Source organism: Prionailurus viverrinus, chromosome B1 (genome assembly GCF_022837055.1).
Source record: "Prionailurus viverrinus isolate Anna chromosome B1, UM_Priviv_1.0, whole genome shotgun sequence".
NCBI classification, from domain to species: domain Eukaryota; kingdom Metazoa; phylum Chordata; class Mammalia; order Carnivora; family Felidae; genus Prionailurus; species Prionailurus viverrinus.
The window spans coordinates 119,202,509-119,229,173 of NC_062564.1; the positions used below are offsets into that span (position 1 = coordinate 119,202,509).

Here is a 26,665-nt window from a genome sequence, read left to right on the forward strand (position 1 = left end):
TTTCCAATCTTTAGATTAGAATTTTGGCATAAACTTATTTTTCTTTCCATGCCAATCACAAGTTTTAAGAACCATGTTAATTCTTTTTGTTTGTTTTTATCTCAAACTTACCTCTTTAGCTGGTTTTTTATTTTTGTTTTTGTCCTAAGTGTTAATTTCATTTTATTCAACATAGTTTGGGATGATTTAGATTGAGTGTCTACTGTGCCTGACATTATCTACATCTCTTTGTATATACTGTGTTATTTAATGACATTTTAACCTCATGATCATATTCTATTATTCCCATTTAGTAAAGTTAAGGAAACTATTCCTTTAAAAAAAATGCATACATGCTGAAGTCTCCTTTTGTAAACAGTTATTCACTCTATCCAAATATTCAATAACCTTAGAAGTAGTCAAATATTCAACTGTCCAAATATGCAATAGCCATTTGCAGTCAGTATTCAGCTCTCATTTGACTCCTATAGATACTTTGTCAGGTGCTACAGAACACAGAAATGAATAAATCAGAATCTCCAATGAGTTCAAATCAAAGTATGAGCATAATACTGTTGGAGCACTGAGAAGGTTAAAAACTAACTCTGGACAGAGGGAAGGGAAGAAATCCACAGTGATCATTCTGTAATCTGAGTGGAAACTGCAGGATGCCTAGAAGTTTAGCAGTCGTAGAACTTTACAATAATGTATGTATGAGCGAGAGGGAAATCATTCCAGCAAAGAAACTACCATGTGAGAAACATGAAATTGTCAAAGGATATGTGAGCTGGACAATTTCTATTTTTCAAGTCAGATCTTCTCTCTACTTATTCTATGCTTTTTTCTGTCCCCTCCTCCCAGGCTAATATTTCTGTGGACTATATGCATCGAAAGGGTCCCTTGCTCTCTGGCCTCTTCTTTGGCTTTGCCTAGTGGGAGACACTTGAAGGAGATGGGAGGAAGAGAGGAGAGCGACTTTGGAATGTATCCACTCTCCTTCCATTCAGGATTGCTGCAAATTGGCTAAGTCCAAAACAGTATCCATATCTCTTGTCAAGTGCTACTCCCCCAAGTGTTCATCTCCTCAGTTCAGATTATAGCATCCTTTCATCCTTGAGACCTGGGCAGGAGGACACCCATGCCTCCCAACTCCTTGCTGTTGCTAGTCCCAGGAATATTCATTTCAAGTTGATTTCCTTTAACAACTTTGTAAAATGGGGTTTGTAAATGGCTTATTTATTTAATTTTGTAAATGACCTCTTTATTAAACTCTCTTCAGTTTTCCCACTTAAGTGTGCCATTGTTTTTCCTGGAGCTCTGACTTATACAACATAGCAAGTTTCAGCAAAAGTTAAGATATTTAGTGCCAGTTAAGATATTTAGTGCCACTGTAGTAAAGTGTGTGCAGAATTGCAGCTAATCCTGTCAAAAGTGAAGAAACAGTGAAATTATTTAGAAAGATAACTTGAAAGACATTGTGAAGAAAGCTAAGAAAGAGTAGCATCCAGGAAACCCATTATGGTGATGTTGCAATAACCCAGGCATTGAGAGTTGGAAGAGAGGAACAGAACAGATTTGGTGATGTCAGAAGGTGGACTGATAAGATTTATGATTGTGCAAAGGAAATGAGAAAAAGAAGAGGTTCAGAGTAACTCATACATATATACAAATAATATTTATAATGAGTATACTCAAAAAAGTATTCATTTTCCAAAAATGAAAAACCTATTATTGAAACATAAGCTTTTTTTCATATATGCATAGTAATATTCATGTTTTTTCTGAAGATATTCACACTGTAAAAGGGTATATATAAAATAATTTCCATCCATTCTCATAAAGCTCTTAATGTCACTGTTGGTTAAAAAAAAATGTCTGCCAGGGGGGCCTGGGTGGCTCAGTTGGTTAAGCATTAGACTTCGGCTCAGGTCATGATCTCGCAGTCTGTGAGTTTGAGCCTCATGTTGGGCTCTGTGCTGACAGCTCAGATTCTGGAGCTTGCTTCAGATCTGTGTCTCCCTCTCTTTCTGTCCCTCCCCTGCTCATGCTTTGTCTCTCTCTGTCTCTCAAAAATAAATAAATGTTTAAAATTTTTTTAAAAAAAGAAAACTGTCTGCCAGAACTATGGATTTGCAGTACCAGTTATAATATGTGGTTTTACTTAATCACATGTATATAAAAGACATATAAAAGGAAAGCCAAGTAATTATAAGGGGAAGCTAATAGATGGAAGGAAATTTTGGCTCAATACTATTTGATATATAAGTCATATTGTAGTACTCTGCAAATTACACAAACTAAGTTACTTCACTCGGTTGTCCCAACAATCTGCTTCTTGTCATAATTCTGATTATAAGGGCCTGGAACCATAATTAGTTTTCAGACAACCTCCCTCTGATTAAAATTATAATCTCAAAGTTATGCGGGAGACTACTTTCATCTATTTCAACAATTCACCTGAAGTTTATAATCCCTTAACTCACTCAGTAAGTAGTGATTCATTCTATTCCTGATTCTTCAGGGCCTTCAACAACAGAGGGAAAAAAAAAAAAAAAAAGTATTACCACTGGAGACAGTCCATTGTGCCCTACAGAGTTGTGATCATCTTTCTCCAGAAAATGTGGTCTGAGCTCTACCTCCTGTAGCAATCTAAAACTGTTCTACTATCTACACTATAGCTCTTCATTTATGTGTATTAATACTTATTTTATATTTATATTAATGAAAATTAATATAAATATATAAACACATATATATTAATATGTGTATTAATATCTATTTTATATTTATATATTTTAATAATTATATACTTATATAATATATAACATATTTTATGTATTATATATTGTATATATTCTTTTTGAGAGAGAGAAAGAGAGAGGTAGAGGGAAAGGGAGAGAGAGACTTTTAAGCAGGCTCCATGCCCAACGTGGAGCCCAACTTGGGGTTCAATATCGCAATGAGATCATGACCTAAGCTAAAATCAGGAGTCACCCAGGTGCCCCAACATTTGACTAAAGCTTGCAAGTGTCTCAAGTCTTTTCTGGTTAAGAAATTTCATTTCCTTTACCCATTGACTATAATATGACCTGTCTATTGCCCTTACCTAGGAGTTTCTTTAGCTCTTATTCTAACTCCTCCATTTTGGGGCAAACTTTTGAATTCTCTCTTCATCTAAAAACTCTTTTCCTTATAGAATGAAATAAAATTGGATTGATTTTTTTTTTCTTATTGACCTGAAAAAGGGCTTTGGATGCATTTTAGGAAGCATATTACCTTATAGTATAAATAGAATATCATGTATAATTACACTATACACAATTACATCTAGTGTTTTGTGTTATCTGTATAAAATATTGAATACTAAAAATATAAGTCCTTTTCAGCTTCAAATATATTTTAATGAAAGCATTGCTTTCAAGAAAATAATCTGCCAAGAGTTCAAAACTATTCTCATGGGGAATTAGTTTCTATATATATTATATATATAATTTATTTAATGTTTATTTTTTAAGAGACAGAAAGAAAGAGAGAGCATTAGCAGGGGAGGGGCAGAGAGAGAGAAGGAGGCACAGGATCTGAAGCGGGCTCCACACTGTCAGCAGAGAGTGCGATGTAGGGCTGGAACTCATAAACTGTGAAGTTATGACCTAGCTGAAGTCAGATGCTTAACCAACTGAGCCACCCAGGCACCCCAGGAACCAGTTTCTTAACAAAGTTAACTTTTCAATATATGATTGATAACATAAAGATGACTTTGTGAAAGCAGCACTTTCAAAGTGATATATAGAAGTGGTTATATATGTTCCCCTTAATTTTCTGAGACAATATAGAGATGACACAAAATATTAGTAAATTGGACTTTAAAAAAAGGGTTTATAGTTTTACAGTATTTATGGTATTTCATAGATGAAATAACCTATTATTTTCTGATTTTGAAATTATTTATCATCAGAGATAATATAAATAGCATAAAATAATTTTTAACAGTAAATTTTATATTGTTAATATAGAAAACTACTTCTAAATTGAGGTCTGAAATGTTGAGGAGAAATTGTTTTATGTGGTACTCACTAATGAGGTAGCATTTTATTATAAATCATTTTGTAATTATTATAAATAATTAGAATTTAAAGATTACCTGATTTATATATAAAGCTCTTAGAATAGAGTCTGGTACAGGTGTTAGCAATTATTGCTTTTATTGTTAAAAAAGAAAACCTAAATACATATTGGATATATATCAGTGAAGTCATGATTAATACCTCTCCAGCTTTATTTGACATCTTTGCTTTTCCTTCCTCTGTGCTGTAGAGAATCTGGCCTTTCTAGTTTCTCAAATACCTCTTGCTTCCTCCAACCTCAGTACTTGCTGTTCCATTTTTTCTTCAAATACCAATTCTAATTAACTCCTATTTATTGTTCTAAACCAATGTTGCTTCCTCGGAGAAACCTACTATTATCTCTACCATCATTTCAACCCACACCCCAGACTAGGTCAAATTGCCTATTTTATGCTTTATGATTACTAGTACATGTCTTCTTAACACTGTGTACACAGTGGAGATAATTTTGCAGACTTCCTAAAGGATTGGGCTAGATAAACTAGCCTACTGACAGAAATGCAAAACTGGGCTAAACTTGTCAAGGGGTTGTAAATGACAGGGTCACCCATGGTACATGTAGAGTTCTTTAAAAATTGCAGAATATAAAATGAGTATAACAAAGAGAAGAAAAGTCAAGTTTAGAATCATAGGATAAAAAGTGGTGGTGTATTCTCCCCTCCCCTAAATTCCTAAATCCAATAAAATTTTGAAATCTGAAATGCTTTATATAATTGGATTTGTTGTGGAAATCATATGACAGTACAAGTTTGCATTCAGGTTCATAATGGGTGACATGAAAGTATTTTATACAGATTCAAGAATGGAAACAGAGGGTACCAAATAGGTTAGATTGTATTTCACTTAGAAATCATGGGGGAAGGTGCTGAACTCACACTGGCCATTACAGTAAAGCTCCATGGAAAGTTTAACCAAATATCCAAGAGGCGATGTTTCCCAAAGAACATTTAGGTAGTAATTTCTTACATATTTTGTGATTATTTGAATAATGTCTTTCTTCTGTGTTAGACTCTGAATTCTACAAGAGTAGGAACCATATCTATCTTATTTATCAATATGGTCAAAGAATGTAATAAAATCTTGGGAAAAAAGCATTCAAGAAATAATTGAAAACAAATAGCTGATAGTCAATTAATAAATGAATAGGTAAATCTAATTGCTGAATTTAAACCAAAAGTATATAAAATGAAAGTCAAGTACTTTCACTATTCTGAAACTTTATTTTTATTTTGAAAATTTTTTTAAGTTTTATTTATTTATTTTGAGAGAGAGGGAGTGAGTGAGCACACATGCATGCATTCAAGCGGGGGAGGAGCAGAGAGAGAGGGAGAGAGAGAATCCCAAGTAGGCTCTGCACTGTCAGCATGGAGCCCAAGGCAGGGCTTAATCTCAGGAAACCTGAAATCATGACCTAAGCCAAAATCAGGCGTTCGACACTTAACCAACTGACCCAGGCACCCTTGAAACTTTATTTTTTAAATCTAATTTTCTTCAAGTGCCAGTCTGTAAATTTTACTTATAAAAATCAAAAAATCTGGGTAAATAAGCAAGTTATTTGTTTCTTGCTTGATAATATTTTGAAGTTCCTATTATATGTGTACATATATTTGAATGTATGTATATACAAGCTTATTTTAATAAATACTTGTTCCCTTCAAAATTCACTAAGACAATAGTTATGACAAAATAATTAACTGGCTCACTCTTATTTAAAATACTTATGAAAAAGCATAAATAAAATTTGTCTGCAAAATGCCATTTCAAAAAAGATTATATTTCTCTCTAGTGATTTTTCAAAGCAGAAAATGCCTTAGCACCAAAGGCCAGAAGTTGAAACAGTATGGGTCATGAACAGCTGTTACAACGAATCTTTATTTTGTACAGACAATAGGCAGACCACATTATATATATGGGCTTTACAGCCTAAAACATTGTCTACCGTGACTGGAAGCAAGTTGGAAAACAGCAAAATCCACATCATTTGAGGCAAATATTCTTTGCATTGTTAATCAAGTGCATATCTGAAGGCTGTACACTGTCTTTCATATCAAAATTTTAAAATGTGTAGAGGCATATAAAAATCCAGAAACAGAGCTTACTAAAAATGCTAACAAAAGGAAGAATCATACCAGATATCAAGAACAATCGCACATGGAAAAGGCTTGCTTATTGAAAGTAAGTAACGGTATGTCGAAATATTCTGTTTAGACATCAAAGAACCAGAAAAGACCCTTCAATTATATCAGAAAAGTAAGTGGTAAAAGAATGTGGTCTTGTCTTAGAATGGAAAGGAAAATTGATAAAAGATGGCATTTAAAATAGGAGCTTTCAGTGGATGCTTCTGAGAATTACAGACTCTATAAAACATAATTTTAAACTTGTTTGAGTGATATGCTAATTGAAAGAGTGAAGAATCCAATCTTAGCTATTACATATCAAATGATCATACTAAAGGCACTAATGTACTTGAGAATCTGTTTAGTAAAGGTAAGAATGGTAGTGAGAAGCTCAGACAAAAACCTTGGAAAAGCTAATGTGATCATATCAAAGATATGTATTTCTTTAAAGGAGAAATAAAGTACTAACAATCATTTGAGTGATATTATATCGCAGATTGGATTATTTCTTCTCAAGGTCCAGAGGATATTTATTTGGATGAGCCTAAGGATCCACTTTTTTCATGCCTACTTTTGAGCAAATTGTTATTGCTGGAGAGAGCCACAGAACAGGAAATATTGATGCCCCAATGAATTCCTAATTACCAGTTTCAAATTAATCTTGTCAGCAGTGCCTGGCAACTGTACCTACTTCTATGGCCAACTGGCTCTCCCTTTCTACAATGTTTTAACATTCCTTTATTTTCCTCAAACCATTACCATAATTCAATCTCCCTGGTAACACCTTATTTCAAGCAGCAATCATCTCTCACCCAAAACAAAACAATAGCCAGTTTACTTATTCCCACTGCTTGCATTATTTTCCTTCCTTCAATTAATACTAAAATCTCCTCACTAAAGTCTGATTATTCTCTTCCTTTGACTGATCACCTTGATTTTTCTCCATAGGACAAAAAATCTACGACCTGCTCTACAATTCTATCTCAGACCACTTCCTCCTTCACACTCTGTTTCCATTACAGTAGTCTTTATTCACGTGCACAATGCTTTCCCCATCCTTACCCTTCACTTTGGTTTCCTGGGCCTCTTGTACCAAAGTGCCACAGAGTGACTTGAAACAAGAGGATTTTACTGTTTTAACAGCTCTGGAAGCTAGAAGTCTGAAATCAAGGGATTGGCAAGGGCCATGCTCCCTCAGAAAACTGTAAGGAAATCCTTCCTTGCCTCCTCATAGCTTTCTGTGGTTTGCTGGAAGTCTTTGGCATTCCTTGTCTTTTAGATGCATCAGTCAAACCTCCATCTTCATGTGGCATTCTCCATATGTTTCTCTCTATTCCCAAATTTCTTTTAAATCAGTCATATTGGGTTAGGGCCCACCCTAATGACCTCATTTTAACTCACTTGCCTATATAAAAACCCCATTTACAACTAAAGTCACATTCTGTGGTATTGGGGTTTAGGACTTAAACATACCTTTTTTAGAGGGACACAATTCAACCAATAAAAACTCACCATTTATGCAGGAGTTTTCCACATGTCATTTGTTCTTCCAGAAATCTTCCTGGCAACCCTTACTCCTCTGCCACCTTGCCTAGTTACCTTTCCAAATTTCAACCCAGAATGACTTGTCTTAGGAAAGACTGAGTCACAACCTAAATATGTTTTTCCCAGTAAATGCATTCACCTGGCTATATATTCCTTGCCTTTTAACACTTATCACATTTGTAATTTTGTTTATTTTACATTCCTTGGTTATTATCTGTCTACTTCACTAGACTGTGAGCTCTGTGAAGGTAATTTCTCCTTACTATTGTTTCATATACCACAGTAGGCATTCAATAAATGTTTGGTTGAATGAATAACAGATCACACCAGAAATGACAAAAATGTCAGCTTGAAGTTCCTAAATTTCTGCCTTCACTGAAGTGTTAGTTAATGAGAACATAAATTGACTGTCTTCATATAATCCCAACAAAACAATATTCTATCTGTTTGGAAATAATTTCTGTAATATAGAGTAACTTAACATCAAAATCAAGAAGCAACTTGTACTATTTTGAATTATCTGTGCTGTAATAGTAATACAGGACTTTAACACTGTACATGCCAGTCAAATTCTCTTTTCAGTCTCAAAAAAATCAACTCTCTAAACATCCAAATTGCATTCATAAACTTCCAGGCAAGCAAAAAAGCAAAATATCATGATAGAGTTGAAGAATATTCAGTTCAGTACAACAAAATTTATTGATAAGTGCTGTGCTTGACTCTAGAAACTCCTTAAGCAACCAGCTAATATAATGAGAGAAATGCTGTGGTGAATCATAACCAACAGCAGTGGAAACAGAAATACCCAACTATAATTATTCCCTTTCTATGCTTGACTCTTGTCTTTAGTATTGCACATAAACGCTTTCAGATTCAGAGGCAAAATAGGATTCTTTGGACGGCATCTACCTTGAATATTTTTCTCTCTCTTCCACAATTCCTTATATGAACTGCCATATTCAAAGTCTTCATCTGTATCCATATGGACTTTGGAGACTGGCAGAACTGTTTTAGAATTCCAGCTCTTACCATCTGGGTCATTTTGACCAATCTCTTAATGTATTTAAGCTTCAGTTTCTTTTTCTGTAAAACAGAAATAATAATATTATCTGGTTGATTAGACTGTTTGGGATGTTAAATATATATAATGTGTATAATAAATTGCCTGCTTATGGTTGGCAGTCAGGAAATGTTGCTATTATTCACCAACATAAGCATAAGAGGTAAATTATAAAACAATTTTCAATTTCAAACATAGGCATTTTCAAAGCATAAGAGACTTAAAAACTGAGAACAAACTGAGGGTTGATGGAGGGTGGGAGGGAGGGGAGGGTGCGTGATGGGTATTGAGGAGGGCACCTTTTGGGATGAGCACTGGGTGTTGTATGGAAACCAATTTGACAATAAATTTCATATATTGGAAAACAAACAAACAAACATAGGCATTTTATTTTCATTGTGTGGTTCACTTTATTTCCAAAACTATGGTACTGTTTTTATGATTTTTTTACCTAACATTCATTTTTACCTATTAGCTGTCATACATAATAAATTAAGGATATCTCCTTTAAGTAAACTTCAACTAAAGTTAATATGATGAGTAGTACATAGGTAAGTTCCAATATATCTATCTATATCCAATTCTGCCTAATAGTCATAAAACAGAGGGCAATAAGCAAATTAAAAAAAAATTATTCTTATCTTGAAATATTTATTCTTAAAATTAAAATGTTTTGGACTTAAGTAATAGTCATTCTTTGATTATATTGTTGCCTTTGAAAAATTTACAGAAATCAAAATATATTTGAGAAACACATAATGGTCAATAGCAAAAACAATTTCAACAATGTTTTGTTGATAGAAATGTAAAAATATAATTAATTTTGTGTATAATTTCAAATTAATTTTCTTCTCTATTAGCCAGAATTTGGCAATTAGGCATATTATCCAATTTGAAACTGTCAATTGTTTCTCCCAGACATATTATTAATATTTTAACAAGTGAATAAAACTTGATTTTTGTTACCATATTCAGAGTTTCCAATTTCCCAAAACTTTGCTCTCTAAAAATCATATGTGTGTTTTTGAGAGTCTCAAGTATATTTTTCTATAACTATTATGTTATACATAGTTACACAGGCACTATGAAGATTTTCATGGTAAACCATGAATTCAATTTTAGAGGTAACAGCAAGGCATAGCCTCAGTCAAACTTGACTTATTTATTATTATCTGAATCCTGATCTTGTCTCGATATTTTTAGATGGAGTTGTTGATGATATCCTTTATAAGGGATTCCTCATTTTTGTCAGATAGGTTTATCCATATTAGTTCTCCAGAATTTTCTTCTAAAAAGTTAAACATACAGAAGAAAAATGGAGGTCTTGAGGTACAGAACTCCTATTTTTAAGCATTTACTATGCACTTTTCCAGTTCCATTCAACAGACATTTATGAATTCTGATAATGTGCAAGGCACAGCACAAATAATCAATACCTTTCACTTACCTTATTTCTATTGATCTTGACTTCACCCCTATGAGGTGAATGTTCTTGTTTCTATTTTTAAAATAATAAAGCTGAGGTTCAAAAAGTTTGCATAAGTGACAGAATAGGATTTGAAACCTCAGTATGCCTGATTCCTAAGACTATGCCATGATTATCATTCCATGCTGCCTCTACAAAGCAAAATCCTTATCAACTTGCTTACCAGAGACAGATAACTCCTTTGAAACTCCATTTTTAACTCTGCTAGCAAGAGAACCAACAAAATGGTTTTGTTTGTTTTTGTATAGGTATATGGCCATTATTGATCCTTTGAAACCCAGACTATCTGCCACAGCAACCAAGATCGTCATTGGAAGTATTTGGATTCTAGCATTTCTACTTGCCTTCCCTCAGTGTCTTTACTCCAAAATTAAAGTCATGCCAGGCCGTACTCTTTGCTACGTGCAATGGCCAGAGGGTCCTAAACAACATTTCACGTAAGTTAATTCTCTATTGTGGTTTTCAATTCAATTTATTGAACACTTAAAGAACTATAGGTTGGGAGCAACAATTAAGCAAATAAAACATAAACATTTCCCCAAGGGTCCATATGTTATTTGGGAAAAGAGACACATTGAAGTACTAGAATACATGGGTGCCTGGTTGGCTTAGTTGGTAGAGTAACTCTTGACCTCAGAGTTGTGAGTTTGAGCCCCACAGTGGGTGTAGAGATCACTTAAAATCTTAAAAAAAAAAAAAGATTAAAATACTACAATATGGTATGGTCAATAAGTTTTATAAATTACAAAGGTTACTAACATGAAAAATGAGATGACTTTTATATGGGGTAACTCTAGAGAGTTTCCTGGAGGAAGTGATAAAATCCCTGGAGATGAAAGCAATGCACAAAGGAAAGCAGGGTTGTTATTAATTGAGAAAAGAATGGGAAAGGAAGAACTGAAGCCCAAAGGTGCTGATTGTCCTTTTAAAGTCCTGGTTAGGGATAGGCAGTTCTGGTAGGTTCTTGGTTGTGCTCCTTTGTTTTAGCATTAAAGAAACATAAACACTAGGTTGGAAAATAATTATGAATGTTACACAATAGAATTTGGTATTTCATATTTTGGACACATCTTAAGAAAAGCAAAAGGAAAAAAAGTAATTGGGCAACTGTTTGCATTTTTTATTCCGATAATTTAAATTTTAATTCAATAAAATCTAATGCAGTGTCCTATTTTTTCTTTAAAAAATAACCAATGATGCAAATACAATGGTAATCTTTTATAATTTTTTTAATGTTTATTTATTTTTGAGAGAGAGACAGAACACAAGCAGGGGAGGGGCAGAGAGAGAGGGAGACAGAATCCAAAGCAAGCTCCAGGCTCTGAGTTGTCAGCACAAAGCTGGACATGGGGCTCCAACTCGCAAACCACAAGATCATGACCTGAGCTGAAATAGGACGTTTAATATAAGGGTCATTTTTTAAAGCAGTCACTTTATCAAACTTCTCTACCCAAAGTCCAGATTTGTTTTTAAGTTTTTATTATAATTCCAGTTAGTTAAGATACATTGTTATATTAGTTTCAGGTGTACAATATAATGATTCAACAATTCCATACATCATCTGGTGCTTACCATGAGAAGTGCACTCCTTAATCCCCATCACCTTTTTAACCCACCCCTTCTCACCCACCTCCCTTCCAATAGCCATCAGTTTGGGTTTTTTTTTTTTATTAAGAGTCTGTTTTTTTAATTTCTCTCTCTCTCTTTCCCCCTTTGCTCATTTGTTTTTTTCTTAAATTCTACATATGAGTGAAATCATATGGTATTTGTTTTTCTCTGACTTCCCAGAGTCCAGATTTTTAAAGAAAAATATTAGGAAGTATTTAATTGAAGGAAAAGCAGGAAATAGTTATTAAACTGAATACTGTTATTCTATCTGATATTAATAAATCTTAGCTGTATAACAAAATAAAAGTAATCATAATAATAAAATCAAGTTATTTGTTGACTGAATCGCTTCCCACTGACTGTAACTCAATACTTAAAAAGCTATCAGGAAGGCAAGGAGGTTTAAGATTCCCTTTACAAAGAAACAGGTATTGAGAAGACTAGTATACCGAATTCTTTAATTTCCTTAAAGCCTTCCTAAGACAGTGGAAACTACACAAAACTTTATACAAATTTTAATTGTGTGGTTATATTATCAATTGCCCTTCTATTCCTCCCCAACTGCATCCTTATCAATTTTTTAAATATTTATTTATTACTTTTGAGAGACAGGGAGAGACGGGGGAGGGGCAGAGAGAGAGGGAGACAGAGGATCTGTCTCCATGAGATCGTGACCTGAGCAAAAGTCGGATGCTTGGCTGACTGAGCCAGCCAGGTGCCCCTACATCCTTATCATTTTGACTTAAATCTATAAAAACGTAGAATTTAGTTTGCTAATTTATAGCATCTTGACACTGATGTGATTAACACACCCGAATGTTATTTACCAAATTAATAATGCTATCAAATGTGTCATGACATTAGAAATGCATGTAAATGTCTTTACCTGATTTTTTTTAAATTTTTTTTTAACATTTATTTATTTTTGAGACAGAGAGAGACAGAGCATGAATGGGGGGAGGGCCAGAGAGAGAGGGAGACACAGAATCTGAAGCAGGCTCCAGGCTCTGAGCTGTCAGCACAGAGCCTGATGCGGGGCTCGAACTCACGGACCGTGAGATCGTGACCTGAGCGAAGTCGGACGCTCAACCGACTGAGCCACCCAGGCGCCCTTTACCTGATTTTTTTAATTATAGTCATATATCTTGTGGATCCAGTGTGGTTTAGAATATCTAGTTACATTTTTTTCTTTGGATAAAAACAATTTATTTCAAATATTACTGATGTTGCAAGGGTATATAGAATAATTTTGCATATGAGAAAATACCTGTCAGTTGATTTGTTTATTCTGTCTCATCTTTTTGTCTCTGATGATAAATTTAATTAGGTTAGCTCAACAATTACCAAGCAGAGAAATGGCATTCGTCCAGAACCTCTAGGCAAGGAGAGCATGGGCAGTTTAAATTAGCACTGCAATGCAGCTATACTTTTTGTATATGAATCAAAGATTGGCAAGGATCAGCTGGTAGCATTCGGACAAATATAGTAGACAAGAGCATGATATTTTGATAAATTTGTGAAATGAGGACTTGGAGAAAATGTGGAAATAATCTTTGGAATTTTCAGTTATGATTTAAAAGAAAATGAATTCAAAGTTCCCCACATATTGCATCTCAATATGATCTTCAGCTTGCGTTTGTTTGTTTTTATTTCTTGCAGCTACCATATTATTGTCATTGTACTGGTGTACTGTTTTCCATTGCTCGTCATGGGTGTCACATACACCATTGTTGGAATTACTCTTTGGGGAGGAGAGATCCCAGGAGACACCTGCAACAAGTACCATGAGCAGCTAAAGGCTAAAAGAAAGGTACTGTTCATATAATTTTACCCAGCATTTGTGTAAGCGGCTCATCAGAGGGAAAAAACCTAGTTATGACATTTTAATATAATATGATTTAATGCTTTACTCCTATTTTTTTGTCTTGTTTTCTTTCTTTTTATCAACTCTTTCTTTTAATTTCTTTTTGTCTTCTATAAGCACTATCCATGTACAGAATCGGTCTGGAATAGTCATTTTCTTACAGGACTTTTATTTACCTTTTATAGAGTATTCTCAATTACTCCACCTGCAACTTATGAAATTTCACTTTAAGCCCAGTGATTATATTTCTGCAGCTGTAGCTATCTTTATCCTTTATTGAACAGAATGCCTCGGATGCCCTCTAATCATCCAGCAGTTTCCTTTATCCCCAGGATTTTTCTTAGTATGTGCTATAGTTTCCTAATATCCATCTTCCTATCCCTCTCCCACGCCTCCTGCCCCTCCCCAACCTCCAACCCGCCCCTCCCCTCCCTCATCCCCATCTGTACACAGCCATCATGTATGTCTGATTAAGAGATGAGAGCTGCATTAATATTCTTCTACAACTTATTGGGTGCATGAAAAAGCTTACTTTTGAACAATTCACATGAAACAAAAGCTTCTAAAGATTATTATGTTGACATTTTACTAGGATTATTTTTTTCATTAAGATGTTTTTACTATCATGTGACTCAATATGTGAAATTTTAAACAAATGTGTGGAGTTAAAAAGAATCTTACAGTCATCTATTCCATCTTTCTCTTTTCAGTCGATGTATTCCTAATGCAAATCAGAAATGCTTTCCCAAAGATAAGAGTCATACTGATTATGCCAATTATTATTTATTCCATTTACGATTCACTTATTTATGTAGAACTACTACCTACCACATGGACACTTCCCTTAAAAAACACTCAACAATTTAAAAACCACTTACCTACAAACACTCACTTAACAAAGATCAATCAGGTTTTAAAATCTAATGTAGAAATTTGATTCTATTTTAGTACTGATATGTTTTTCCTCTGTTATCGGTAAATAGTGGAACATAAGACTTATGTTCAGTTAACATTTCACCATGGTCTCTAGTATTTGGAAAGAAAAGAGTAAGCATGAAGTTCACATTAATTTACTCATTTCAACCTATAATATTATGGATTTATTTCTCTTTCAAAAAATTACCTTAATGAAGTACACAAACAACTAAATCATGCCTTTAGCATCTAAAAAACATTAAAATTTAAAATTTAAAAAAAGCCTCTAAAACTAGAAGAATTTCAACAACATGGTGACCTTAAATTAATAGTTTCTCTTTCTACTTTGTAATTTCAACCCTCACTTGCTAACATCTTGCTCATATTGCAAGATACTCTTTGCAGGTACTATTTTCTTATAGCTATACTTCAGGTTCATCACATTAAATAACTGATACGGATTTCAGAATAATGTCTGTCTTTGTATTACTCACCTAGTTTCTCATCTTTCATTTCCTTCTTATGGCTTAGGCATCTTTTTTTTTTCTTTTTTCACATTTTTTCCCTGTTTACTCCTAAACAAATTAAAATAAGCCCAGTATTTGTTGATTATAGTTCTCTTTTTCTCATATACATGTGATATCTTCTAGAAAGAAATGAAAATTTAATCTAACTGTTCCTCTTTATTTTTGATTTGAGTCCCAGGGACAGGAAAAGCAAGAGAGAATATTTTTGTCTTTGGCCTTATATACCTGATGAAAGTAAGGCATAAATATTTAATTTTTATTTCATTACTCTTCAATTTCAAAGTATGAATATCAACTCAAACTGAGAGAGTGACCCTTCTAGAACATTTTAAGAAAGCCAGACATTTAAAAGCTCCAGTCCATATTTCTCTGAGATTGTGTTCTGGGCTAAAATAATACAAAACGGCATTCATGCCATGAACTTCTCATAATAAATCAACTTGTCCCTGGATTTCGTTCACAGGCATTTATTAGTATGATCATCAGTATTAGTATGATCATCAGTATTTTGTCTAAAAATTTAAAATTTCAAAATTGAGCTGGCTTTCCTCTTAATTATTTGTATCCAAAATTAAAATATTGTCTGATATGGCTTGGAATATAGTTTTTTATCTAGTAATCATATGTTTTGGGTTTTTTTTAATGTATGTTTATTTTTGAGAGAGAGAAAGACACAGCACGAGCAGGGGAGCGGCAGAGAGAGAGGGATACAGAATCCAAGCAGGCTCCAGGCTCTGAGCTATCAGCACAGAGCCTGATGTTGGGCTGAAACCCACAAACCATGATCATGACCAGAGCGAAAGTCAGATGCTCAATCGAATGACCTACCCAGGTGCCCCATATGATTTTTTATTTATTTTTTTTAACATTTATTTATTTTTGACAGAGAGAGACAGAGCATGAGTGGGGGAGGGGCAGAGAGAGAGAGACACAAAATCTGAAGCAGGCTCCAGGCTCTGAGCTGTCAGCATAGAGCCCAACGTGGGGCTGGAACTCATAGACCAGGAGATCATGACCTGAGCGGAAGGCAGATGCTCAACCTGACCCAGGTGCCCCGCCCCATATGATTTTTATATTTTAATACGACAACTTAGGTCAAAAATATAAACCCTGCTCTGGATGAGCATTTTTAATTATACGCCATCTTCTGGAGAATAAATCTTTGATAATACAGATTGGATTTCAGAGATTAAACAAGAGAGTATTGGTTATAACAGTGCAAATTCATCATGACCATGGGGGGAAACAACTCCATAAGAAACTCTCAGCCAGCCTCCTGGTAATAAATGAGTAGTGGAACCCCCAAATACGTGAAAAAATGAAAGCTTAAGAAATTTTAGTCAAATCACTGAAATCTTTGCAACTATTGAGAAACATTGCTTTCATTTCTCTTTCTCCCCCAATCTGCAGAAATTGTGCTCAATTTCAAACATTGATTAAATTCTCTGAAGAACAGTCAGTAAAATAAATTACTATGTCGATGTTAAAGAGAATGTATCAATCCAAACATTAAACTAATATGAAACTTTCAGATAATTGAAGATTAACTTCCCTGTTCAATCTTTACATATGTCCTACCTAAGTATATATATATTGTTTGAAAATACTACTACTAGTTCTAGCCAACACCAGGTAAAAAGACTAAATATTAGTCCTAAGAAATAAGTTAATACTTCTGGAAATATTTCCTCATTAAAACTGGAGTGCTGAAAATGAAAATCACTATTAAAATCCAATGACTCTACAAAGCTCACTAAACGCTAGAAGGATTGTCTGATATTTGAGTCACATATATAGAACTAGTCTTCCAAAAAATGGTAACAATCACACTAACAAACTCTTTCCTATATAAGTGTATTTTACAACTTCAAAGCACATTGTATACCTCATTGCACAACCAGATATCCTTAATTTATAGTAAATGTTCTAGATTTTAAATTACTGTATGTTATATACCTATTGGCTTTCAATATAAGACTATTTAAAAATACATATTGAAATAATAATGTACCTTTAACGTAATAAAGTGATTAACTGAAGAATTCTGGCACTTTATTTTTTTTAATTTTTAATTTTATTTAAATCCAAGTTAGTTAACATATAATATAGTAATGATTTTAGGGGTAGAATTTAGTGATTTATTTACCTATAACACCCAGTGCTGATCCCAACAAGTGCCCTCCTTAATGCCCATCACCCAGGTAGTCCATCCCCCCACGCAATACCCCTCCAGCAACCCTCAGTTTCTTCTCTATGGTTAAGAGTCTCCTATGGTTTGCCTTCCTCTCTCTTTTGCTTCTTATTTTTCCTTCCCTTCCACTATGTTCACCTGTTTTGTTTCTTAAATTCCACATTATGAGTGACATCATATGATATTTATCTTTCTCTGACTTACTTCACTCAGCATTATACACTCTAGCTCCATCTTCATTGTTGCAAATGGCAAGATTTCATTCTGTTTGAGCGCCAAGTAATATTCCATTATATATATATATATATATATATATATATATATATATACATATACATATATACACACACCACACCATTATACACACACCATTATATATATATATCTTCTTTATCCATTCGTCAGTCAACGAACATTTAGGCTCTTTCCATAATCTGGCTACTGTTGATAGTGCTGCGATAAACATTGGGGTGCATGTGCCCCTTTGAATCAGCATTTTTGTATCCTTTGAGAATCTCGGCACTTCAAACAAGAGTATTTTCAAATTGTAGCAAATTATAAAGTATTGATTAAAACCACACAATCCCAAAAGTCTTGGCTCTCATTAGTTTTATTATTTTTGTAGTAATTGGTTAATATTCTTGCCAAAGCTCTCCTTCAGGAAATGTGTACTATTTCATACATTACGTTGCTATAATATTCAAATTGAAAATTGAATTTGAAATATTTTTACAAAGTTTTAAGACAGAATGTTTTTCTAACATTATCCTGTTTACTGAACTTGTTATACTAATGCTTACATTCCAGTGTGAGAATAATTTAGTGTCTAGAAGAAAAAACTGACCCTGGTCTACTTTATTCTACTTACAGGTGGATATAGCCACAGATTTTGGTTACCTTTAAAACCCTGGCTAAGATACCATGTATGAAAGTAATCTACTTGAAGTCATAACAATTATACACCAAAATCTGAAACTGTATCTCTTTATGTTGGAATATAAAAAGTCATATTTTAAATACCTAGTGCAGGGGCACCTGGGTGGCTCAGTCAGTTAAGCATCTGACTTTGGCTGAGGTCATGATCTCACGGCTCGTGTGTTCGAGTCCCATGTTGGTCTCGATGATGACAGCTCAGAGCCTGGAGCCTGGTACAGATTCTATCTCCAACTTTCTGTCCCTCCCCTGCTTGCACACACTCTCTCTCTATATATAAATAATCATTAAAAAATTTTTAAATATCAAATGCATAACTCACAAGCTGATTTAAAATACATTTGCAGTTTAAAAAATCTATACTAGAATGATAGCTCTGATCATAAGCTAAAATTTAATGAATCCCTTTCTTACTGCTATTCTAGATTAAAATCAAATGCAGTATAAGGAGGAAAATATTTATATTTATAAATAAAAATATTTTAAGCACTTTTATATAGAAGTTCTTGATAATTTATCAACAATTTTTCATTCAGGCACTTTGAGAAAAGTTTGTGCTTTGGCTGGTGGATCAATGAGAATCATTAGAACATATCTGCTTTTTTAACTTTGAAAATTATCTAAATATTTTAGTCCATCAGGACACGATGAATATTTATATGATTGGGTCTTTAAAAACCTTACTGTCTTCAAGAAAAAGAACAAAGATCAAAACAAAGTAAAAAAATACTTGAAATTTATGGTAGATAGGAAGAATATTACCATGAAGTACTTCTAATTGAAACAGTGAAGCTTAAAGAAAACAAATACCTGTTCAGTTCACTAACTTTTACCCCACCTGGGGCTATAACCCGCAATCAGGAGTGCCTCCTGCACCTGAGCTTTGCATTGACTGCAAATGCCACTTGGTTTAAAACCTTTGATTAAATCTTCTCCCTGTTCTCTATGGGTGGCAGTGGATAGGAATCATTTTTTAAAGCCTAGAAAAGTTTCTATATATTTATTTCTGCTTTTCCAGTAATACTCAAGAAGAGTAATTGTTTACTCCTTTTTGAAAAGATGGCACTTTAGGAGGAAATATCTACAGCCCTTCAGTGCTTGGCAATCACTTGAAAAGATTTCTCTATGGATTACCCATTAATATTTCTCATTCTGCAATCACAGGTGCAGGAAGATTGGGACCAGGTTCAGAAATCATGGATTTCTCACAGGAAAATTAAGTTTAGTGTGTGAAATCTATAACAAGTGCTACAAAATCAATCTGCAGGAATCTGTTGCATTTCTATACACTGATAACAAACTATCAGAAAGAAAAATGAAAATCTCACTTGCAATTGTATCAGAAGAAAGAAAATACCTAGGAACAAATTTAACCAAGGAGGTAAAGACCTGTACACTGAAACGATAAGGAATTGATGAAAGAAATTAAAGGTAACACAAATAAGTGAAAGTTCAGGCTCAGGGATTAGAAGAATTAATATGTTAAAATGTCCATACTACCCAAAGCAATCTACAGACTCAATGCAATTCCTATCAAAACTCCAATAGGATTTTTTTTTTACAGAAATAGAACAAACGATCCTAAAATACGAATGGAACCACACACACACACACACACACACACACACACACACACACAAAACCCTGAATAGCCAGCTAAAGCAAACTTGGAGGTATCATAAATGGAGGTATTATGATCCTTAATTTCAAACTATATTACAAATGTATAGTAATTAAAATTTTATGGCATTAGCATTAAAGCAGACACATCAATCAATGGAACAGAACTGAAAGCCTAGAATTAACTCACACATATATGGTTGATTATTTTACAACAAAAGAGCCAAGAATGTAAAATAAGAAAAGGAGAGCATGCTCAATAAATGATATTGGGAAAACTAGACAGATACATACAAAAAAATGAAACTGGACCACTGTCTTACAATTCTCAATACTTCAGGACACACAAACACATAAATGTACACATGAGCATAGTATCAATTATTATAGGTTTTACAAAATCACTCTCTATATGGACAGATGAGATTGAATAAAACTCATCTACTGATGTGTGTTATCTAAAACTTAGATCCAGCTCAAGTTTATTTATATGAGTTGTGGATTGAGATTCCAGTTTTATTTTCTAGATGCTTCTCTGTTGTATCCACCACTATTTATTGCATAACCCATCGTTTCCAACACTAACTTAAAATGTCACAACTATCATATTCTAAATTCCTCAAATGTGTTTGAGACTCAGTCAACTTTCTATTCTGTTCTATGGAGCTGTTCATGCTCATCACCACATTGGTTAAATTAATGAAACTTTATAATGTATTTTAATATCTAACAGGGCAACTCTCCACTGCATTTGTCTTTTTTCTTTCCAGAATCTTCCTAGCTATTTTTACTTGTTTACTTTTACATAAAAATTTTATAAAAACATTTTGTCTATTTAAAAATGATTTTTGTTTTTGGAATTAGATGATAACATTTATTAACTTTGGGAGAACTGGACCATAAATATTTAGTAAGGAGAAACAGAAAGGGTTAATGAGTGGATAAACCAATGGCATTCTTTTATGTTACTTGAGACAATTGAATGTAATGACTGGGAGCAGAGATTCTTAGTGTGCCAAGTTCAAATGCTGACTCTGGGGCATATCTTGGGTAGTATAAACTACCTGAGCCCCAGAGAGGCTACAACCCTTTTAAAATGAAGTGAAAATAATAATAATGCATTAATATCCATATGGTTGTATAGACATTAAGTGAAGCAATACATGTTAAGTCTCCAAAAAGTACCTAGCTCATAGAACTGTTCTCAGTGGGGCACCTGGGTGGCTCAGTCGGTTAAGCGTGCGACTTCGGCTCAGGTCATGATCTTGCGGTTCGTGAGTTTGAGCCCCGCGTCGGACTCTGTGCTGACAGCTTGAAGCCTGGAGCCTGTTTCAGATTCTGTGTCTCCCTCTCTCTCTGACCCTCCCCCGTTCATGCTCTGTCTCTCTCTGTCTCAAAAATAAATAAATGTTAAAAAAATTTTTAAAAAAAGAACTGTTCTCAGTAATTGATATCTGTTACTTTAGGCACTTTACCATGAATATACATGCCAGTATTGTAGAGATCAGAAAGCATCATGTGGTAGCAAATTAAAGAGGTATAAAGTTGGCCATTTGTCTTTTTAAACATAATATTGACCTACATTGTGTCTGTGCTCTTAATCCCCTTCATTTATATCATCCATCCGTCCACCTGCCTACACTGACTTCCTTCCACATACATATTATTTAATTCTCACAATAGCTATATGAATTTTTCTTGCTTTACAGAGAAAATGAAACCAAGTCTCAAACTTATAAAACTAGTAAGTGGCAGAACTTGGACTTGAATCCTGGACACAAGTTTTTAGGGCTGTGTTCTTTTAGAGAACTAGTTGAAAGACCCAGGTTTCAGAATGATACCTTATGTCTATTACTGGTATTATACAAGGTACATTCCTATATATTGTCTGTACTGACCTTCATAATTTCCACAGTAAGTAGGCCTCATGGAAGGCATTTCCTTCCATTCAACAAATGAGGGAATTAAAGCTCTAGGAAGGTGAACGTTGCCCAAACTTAAACAGCTGGTAGTTGTACACATGGATCCCATTTAGTGCTATGGAATGCAAGATAACCATTCCTTCCATTACGTTCAACGCACAGAATTGGCAGCTACCCTTAACCAATATTTTGCTCATTAAAGTTTTCTGCCTGGTCATTCTGTTACACATCCGAGCTTACTCTAGAATAGTGCTGTCCAATGGAAATTTCTGTAATGAAGGAAAGGTTCCATATCTGCCATGTCCAATGTGGTAGTCATTAGCCACATGTATCCAATGAATTAACACCAAGTACAGCTACTATAACAAGAAATGAAAATTATTTTATTTTATTTTATTTTATTAATGTAAAATGAAATTTAAATCATCACATCTGGGTAGTGACTGCCATATTCCTATCAGTGATGCTCTAAAAAGGAACAATAAACCAACTAATTATTATACAACCAGTGTTTACTCTCACTTACTGTGATAATATAGTAAGAATTGAAGAAAATTAGCAATTCTACCATTAGATTCTTAGAAAAAATAAGATTCCTTTAACATTTTGCTTATAGGATTCTGATATTTGAAATATTTTTTCTCTATTCTTGATTCTTATTACATGTCTTGTGTATTTCAACTGTATTGTGTCACATATATACTTATTTTTGCTAAGTTTCTTAAGCCATAAGTAAAGATTTCTTTGTAACAAAAGGGCCATCATGACTTCGTTGCATTTCTGACATCATACCTAAAACAAACACATGTAACATATTTGTTCAGGGTTAATGGGAAAAACAAAACAAAACATGAACTGTGGAGTCACATCGGCTGGTTTGATTCCTGGATTGTCAGCTACTGGTTCTCTGACTCTTAATCTCTCACCCTCCATTTCTTATTTATAAAATACCAAAATACTTTTTCTTTTCTAGAAACTTTTTGATGAGGGCTAATCAAGATAATGTATGTATTAAAGTGTCTGGTACCTAATGCTCATGAATATGCGATTCCAGTCTGCTCTCACTTTCATCTATTCGTGAGACAAAAATAAACCTAATTATGATCACCAATAAAAAGAACAATGCTTATGGTAGCTTTATAAAAGCAACAAGCATTTATTGTGCTTGTTCTGTGCCAGACACTTGATTTCGGTACTTTAAATAGATTAGCCAATTTAATTCTGACCACCACATGGGGAAGGAACTATTATTATTTCATTTTACAGATGAAGAAGCAGTCAATAGATAGGTTAAGGAACTGCCTCATCTATTGAATAATAAAGACTTGAAGTCAGCAAATCTTATTCTAGAGAATGTGTTCTTAACCTATTACACTGATCATTTCTGTATGTTGCTCAAGGGGGGAAGTAAATAAGATAAAGTAGTTCTTTACTTATTTTTTGATTTGTTTAATTAGCAATAATACAATTGAATTACCTTATTATATTATTTACTGACATTCTTTTTTTTAAGTTTTATTTATTTAATAATACACCCAACATGGGGCTTGAACTCACAACCCTGAGATCAACAGTCACACCCTCCTCCAACTGAGCCAGCCAGGTGCCCCATTTTTATTGACATATTCTGAGTTAAAAGGCATTTGAAGATTAAACTAACCAAAATATATAACAATGTTTTGGAAAAATAATTATTTCCCAGTACCAGCAGTCAACTTAAAATTTATTTCTAGTACCAGCAATCAACTTAAAAATTAATTCTTAATAAACAATTCATCAGTAAACTAAGACTGCATGCAGTTACCCAACTGAAGAGGCATCTACTTTAGATATGTAAAAATGTGCACTAAAAATGTGTTTCTGATCATTACAAATCATAAAAATTCCCCAAATTTTCATAAGAAGAACATTATATCACATCCTCTGAAGGATAATAATAGTGAATATAGGCACAACCACCTACTGAGCATCGTGAGCACAAATTCCTCTGCTCATCTCTCTTGCTCCTTCCTTCCATTCTCCACACCAACAACCTACTGAAGCCCAAGTCAGAGCTGCAGAGAAAACTCCTTCTGCCAGAACTACCTGCTCCTATTTACATTTCTTTTATTTCAACTTTTTATTATTTCCAATTCATTTTAAAAAACCTTTCAACCAATGCAGAAAATTCCACTGATAGCATTGTTCCTCTTTACTAGAGGTAACTGCTTAATAACAGGTTAGTAAAACATTCTTTGAAAGAAATGAATTGCCGAGTGATCATTTATGCAGCTATTTTTGTGCTTCCAAAAGTAAGAGAGTGAATATCACCTGTTTTCTTCTATTCCTATTTAATTTTGCATCATTGTCATACAGGCTGTGTTAATAGTCATGTGTAGTCTTCAGCTTCTGACACTTTGTCAGCAGGGGATGACTCTAGCTGTTTATTCAGCATGGTGACAGATTGATTGGTACTGACTCATATTTATATACTTTCTCCAGCTTCCATTTCAAAAGACCCCATTTGTTGGAACAAGAGCTAACTTGGGATACCTGTGGTAAAAAAAAAATTAAAGCAAATACAGCTAACCTAAACCCTAAGAAAATGAGCTCATAAAACCAGATGGCCATTTTTTTAAGCAATTCAAATGAAGACAGAAGTCCTCTCATTCAAATTCATAGTAAATAAGCTAGCATGGACCTCTGTTACTTTATTCATTTTTGAAATAAATGGCCATTAGGATTATAAAATCTAGATTTGATAACATTGATACTCAATGTTTCTTTAGTTAACTATTTTTAATTATAATAAGATCAGAAGCTTAAGCACTGATGGGTAGATGGATGGATGGATGGATGGATCGATGGATCGATGGATGGATGGATGAAAGAATAAGGTTTTGAATCAGCTACCTACTCATGAGTCATGTATATGATCTCATTTAATAGTCTCACTAACTCTGAGGTTCTACTGTACTACCTAACGGCTGATGTAACCAAGGTTTAGAGAGTTTAACTTGCTTAAAATTATGTATTAAGTGAGTAGAGGAATCTTATTTGGATCCTAAACTAACACTTAAGTCAAGGAAATAACCCACTGCTATCCTATCTCCCTTTATACAGTTAGAGTACATTATGCTTAATGTCAGTAAAAGAGATTTTAAAAAGAAGGGAAATAATTCATGTTACCATTCTAACACTGTTTAGCTTTTTATACAATGAATGCTCAATATATAAATGTTAAAAAAACAAATCCCTTCCATAAGTTAAATCAGTCTTATTCTATTGTCCATGTAACTCACAGTACCTCTCACCCCTTTCAATTATCCATGAATGTTCCATTCATCATGGAATTTTATGTTAGATTTGTTTTAATTTAGTGCTGACATAATCTTCCATCTTTCTACATGGAATCTCTTATCTGGAAATAGATTGGTTTTTGTTCTTTAATGTATAATTTTCTTCTTCATTCATGACTTTTCATTCCACTTTCAGTACATACAGCTTTGAGGCTGACAAGATTCTTGTTAGAATTTATTTCAATGTTTTCCACCTCTTATCTGATAAAGTAAATCTCTATAAACATTAATGTCTCTTCCCCCTCCCAAGACTAACGTCCATCTCTAAATGCTGTGTCCTCCTGTTTCACATGCTTGAGTAGTTTTTAATGTAAACTTAAAAACTTTTAGCCAGGCTATGTGTGCATACATGAAATATCCACTTTGCCAACAATGACATATTATGTAATAACCATTTACAATATTTAATTTTAGAATTAAGCTGTATTTAATTTTGAGTACTTTTAGAGTATTCTAAAAAGTAGAGAATGAAAGAATAAGGTAGATTAAAAAGGCAAATGATCTATATGATCTGAAGAGAAAACAGAGTATTGAAAGAATACAGTAGATTAAAATTAATTTAAACTTATGTTTGTAGTGTTCCTAACAAATGTGGGTCATTTTATCACAGGTAAAGCTTCTGATCTATTGTAGAATACTGAGTAGGAGATATGCCTTACTCACCATTGTATCCTCAGTGCTTAGCATAATGCCTCTGGATGAATGGATGGATGGATGAAAGAAAAAGGTTTTGAATCAGCTACCTACTGATTATATAGATTATAAAATGTGAAGTCACCTGATGTGACTTGTTAAAAGTCAAAATCATTGAAGGGAAGAACGAGGTCTGGAATTTAGACTTCCTGAGCTCCACCCTGCTATTCTGCCCCTCGTCCCAGCACACACAGGAAAGATTTGAGTCTAAATCTGCAGAATAAGGTCAGTGTCTTCAGAACTATGTTAATATCCTCAGCACTAAAAATGAAGTCTACTTATCTATTGCTGAATGAGTTAAACTGCTCTTGAAAAGTTTTCATATTTCATTAAATAAAAGTATTTCTCAGCCCAGCCTCAAGTAAAATATGGTATAGGACTTTCCCTATTGTACAGATTCTTCCGAAAAGCTGAGAAGTCTAGTCAGTAAAAAGACTTTGTATTATGCATATAATACTCATTATACAATTCTAAATCCCTTTAGTATCAAACTATGCTAGAAAAAAAATGCCTCTTTTCATAAAGGAGAAAAACACACCCCTGCACCTTATTCAGCTTTTTAAAGACCCTGTTTCTAAATTCAGTCCCATTCTGGGGTACTGGGGATTAGAACTTTAACACATGAATTTGGGAGGGGGACACAATTCAGCCCTTATCAATATCAAATATAAATTGCCTGACCATGTAAAATAATTAATCAAGAGGTTCAGTTAACAGAATGATGGGTAGCAGGGGTATACTTT

At 33.8% G+C, this 26,665-nt stretch overlaps 1 protein-coding gene across 1 annotated transcript in view; it reads left to right on the forward strand.

Moving 5' to 3' along the window:
* Positions 1–26,665, forward strand: part of TACR3 (tachykinin receptor 3) — an 84,291-nt gene that overhangs the window by 25,257 nt on the left and 32,369 nt on the right. Inside the window, exons 2-3 of the mRNA XM_047856119.1 lie at positions 10,560–10,748; positions 13,579–13,729. Coding sequence (XP_047712075.1) covers positions 10,560–10,748; positions 13,579–13,729 — 340 coding nt within the window. The remainder of the gene's footprint in view (positions 1–10,559; positions 10,749–13,578; positions 13,730–26,665) is intronic.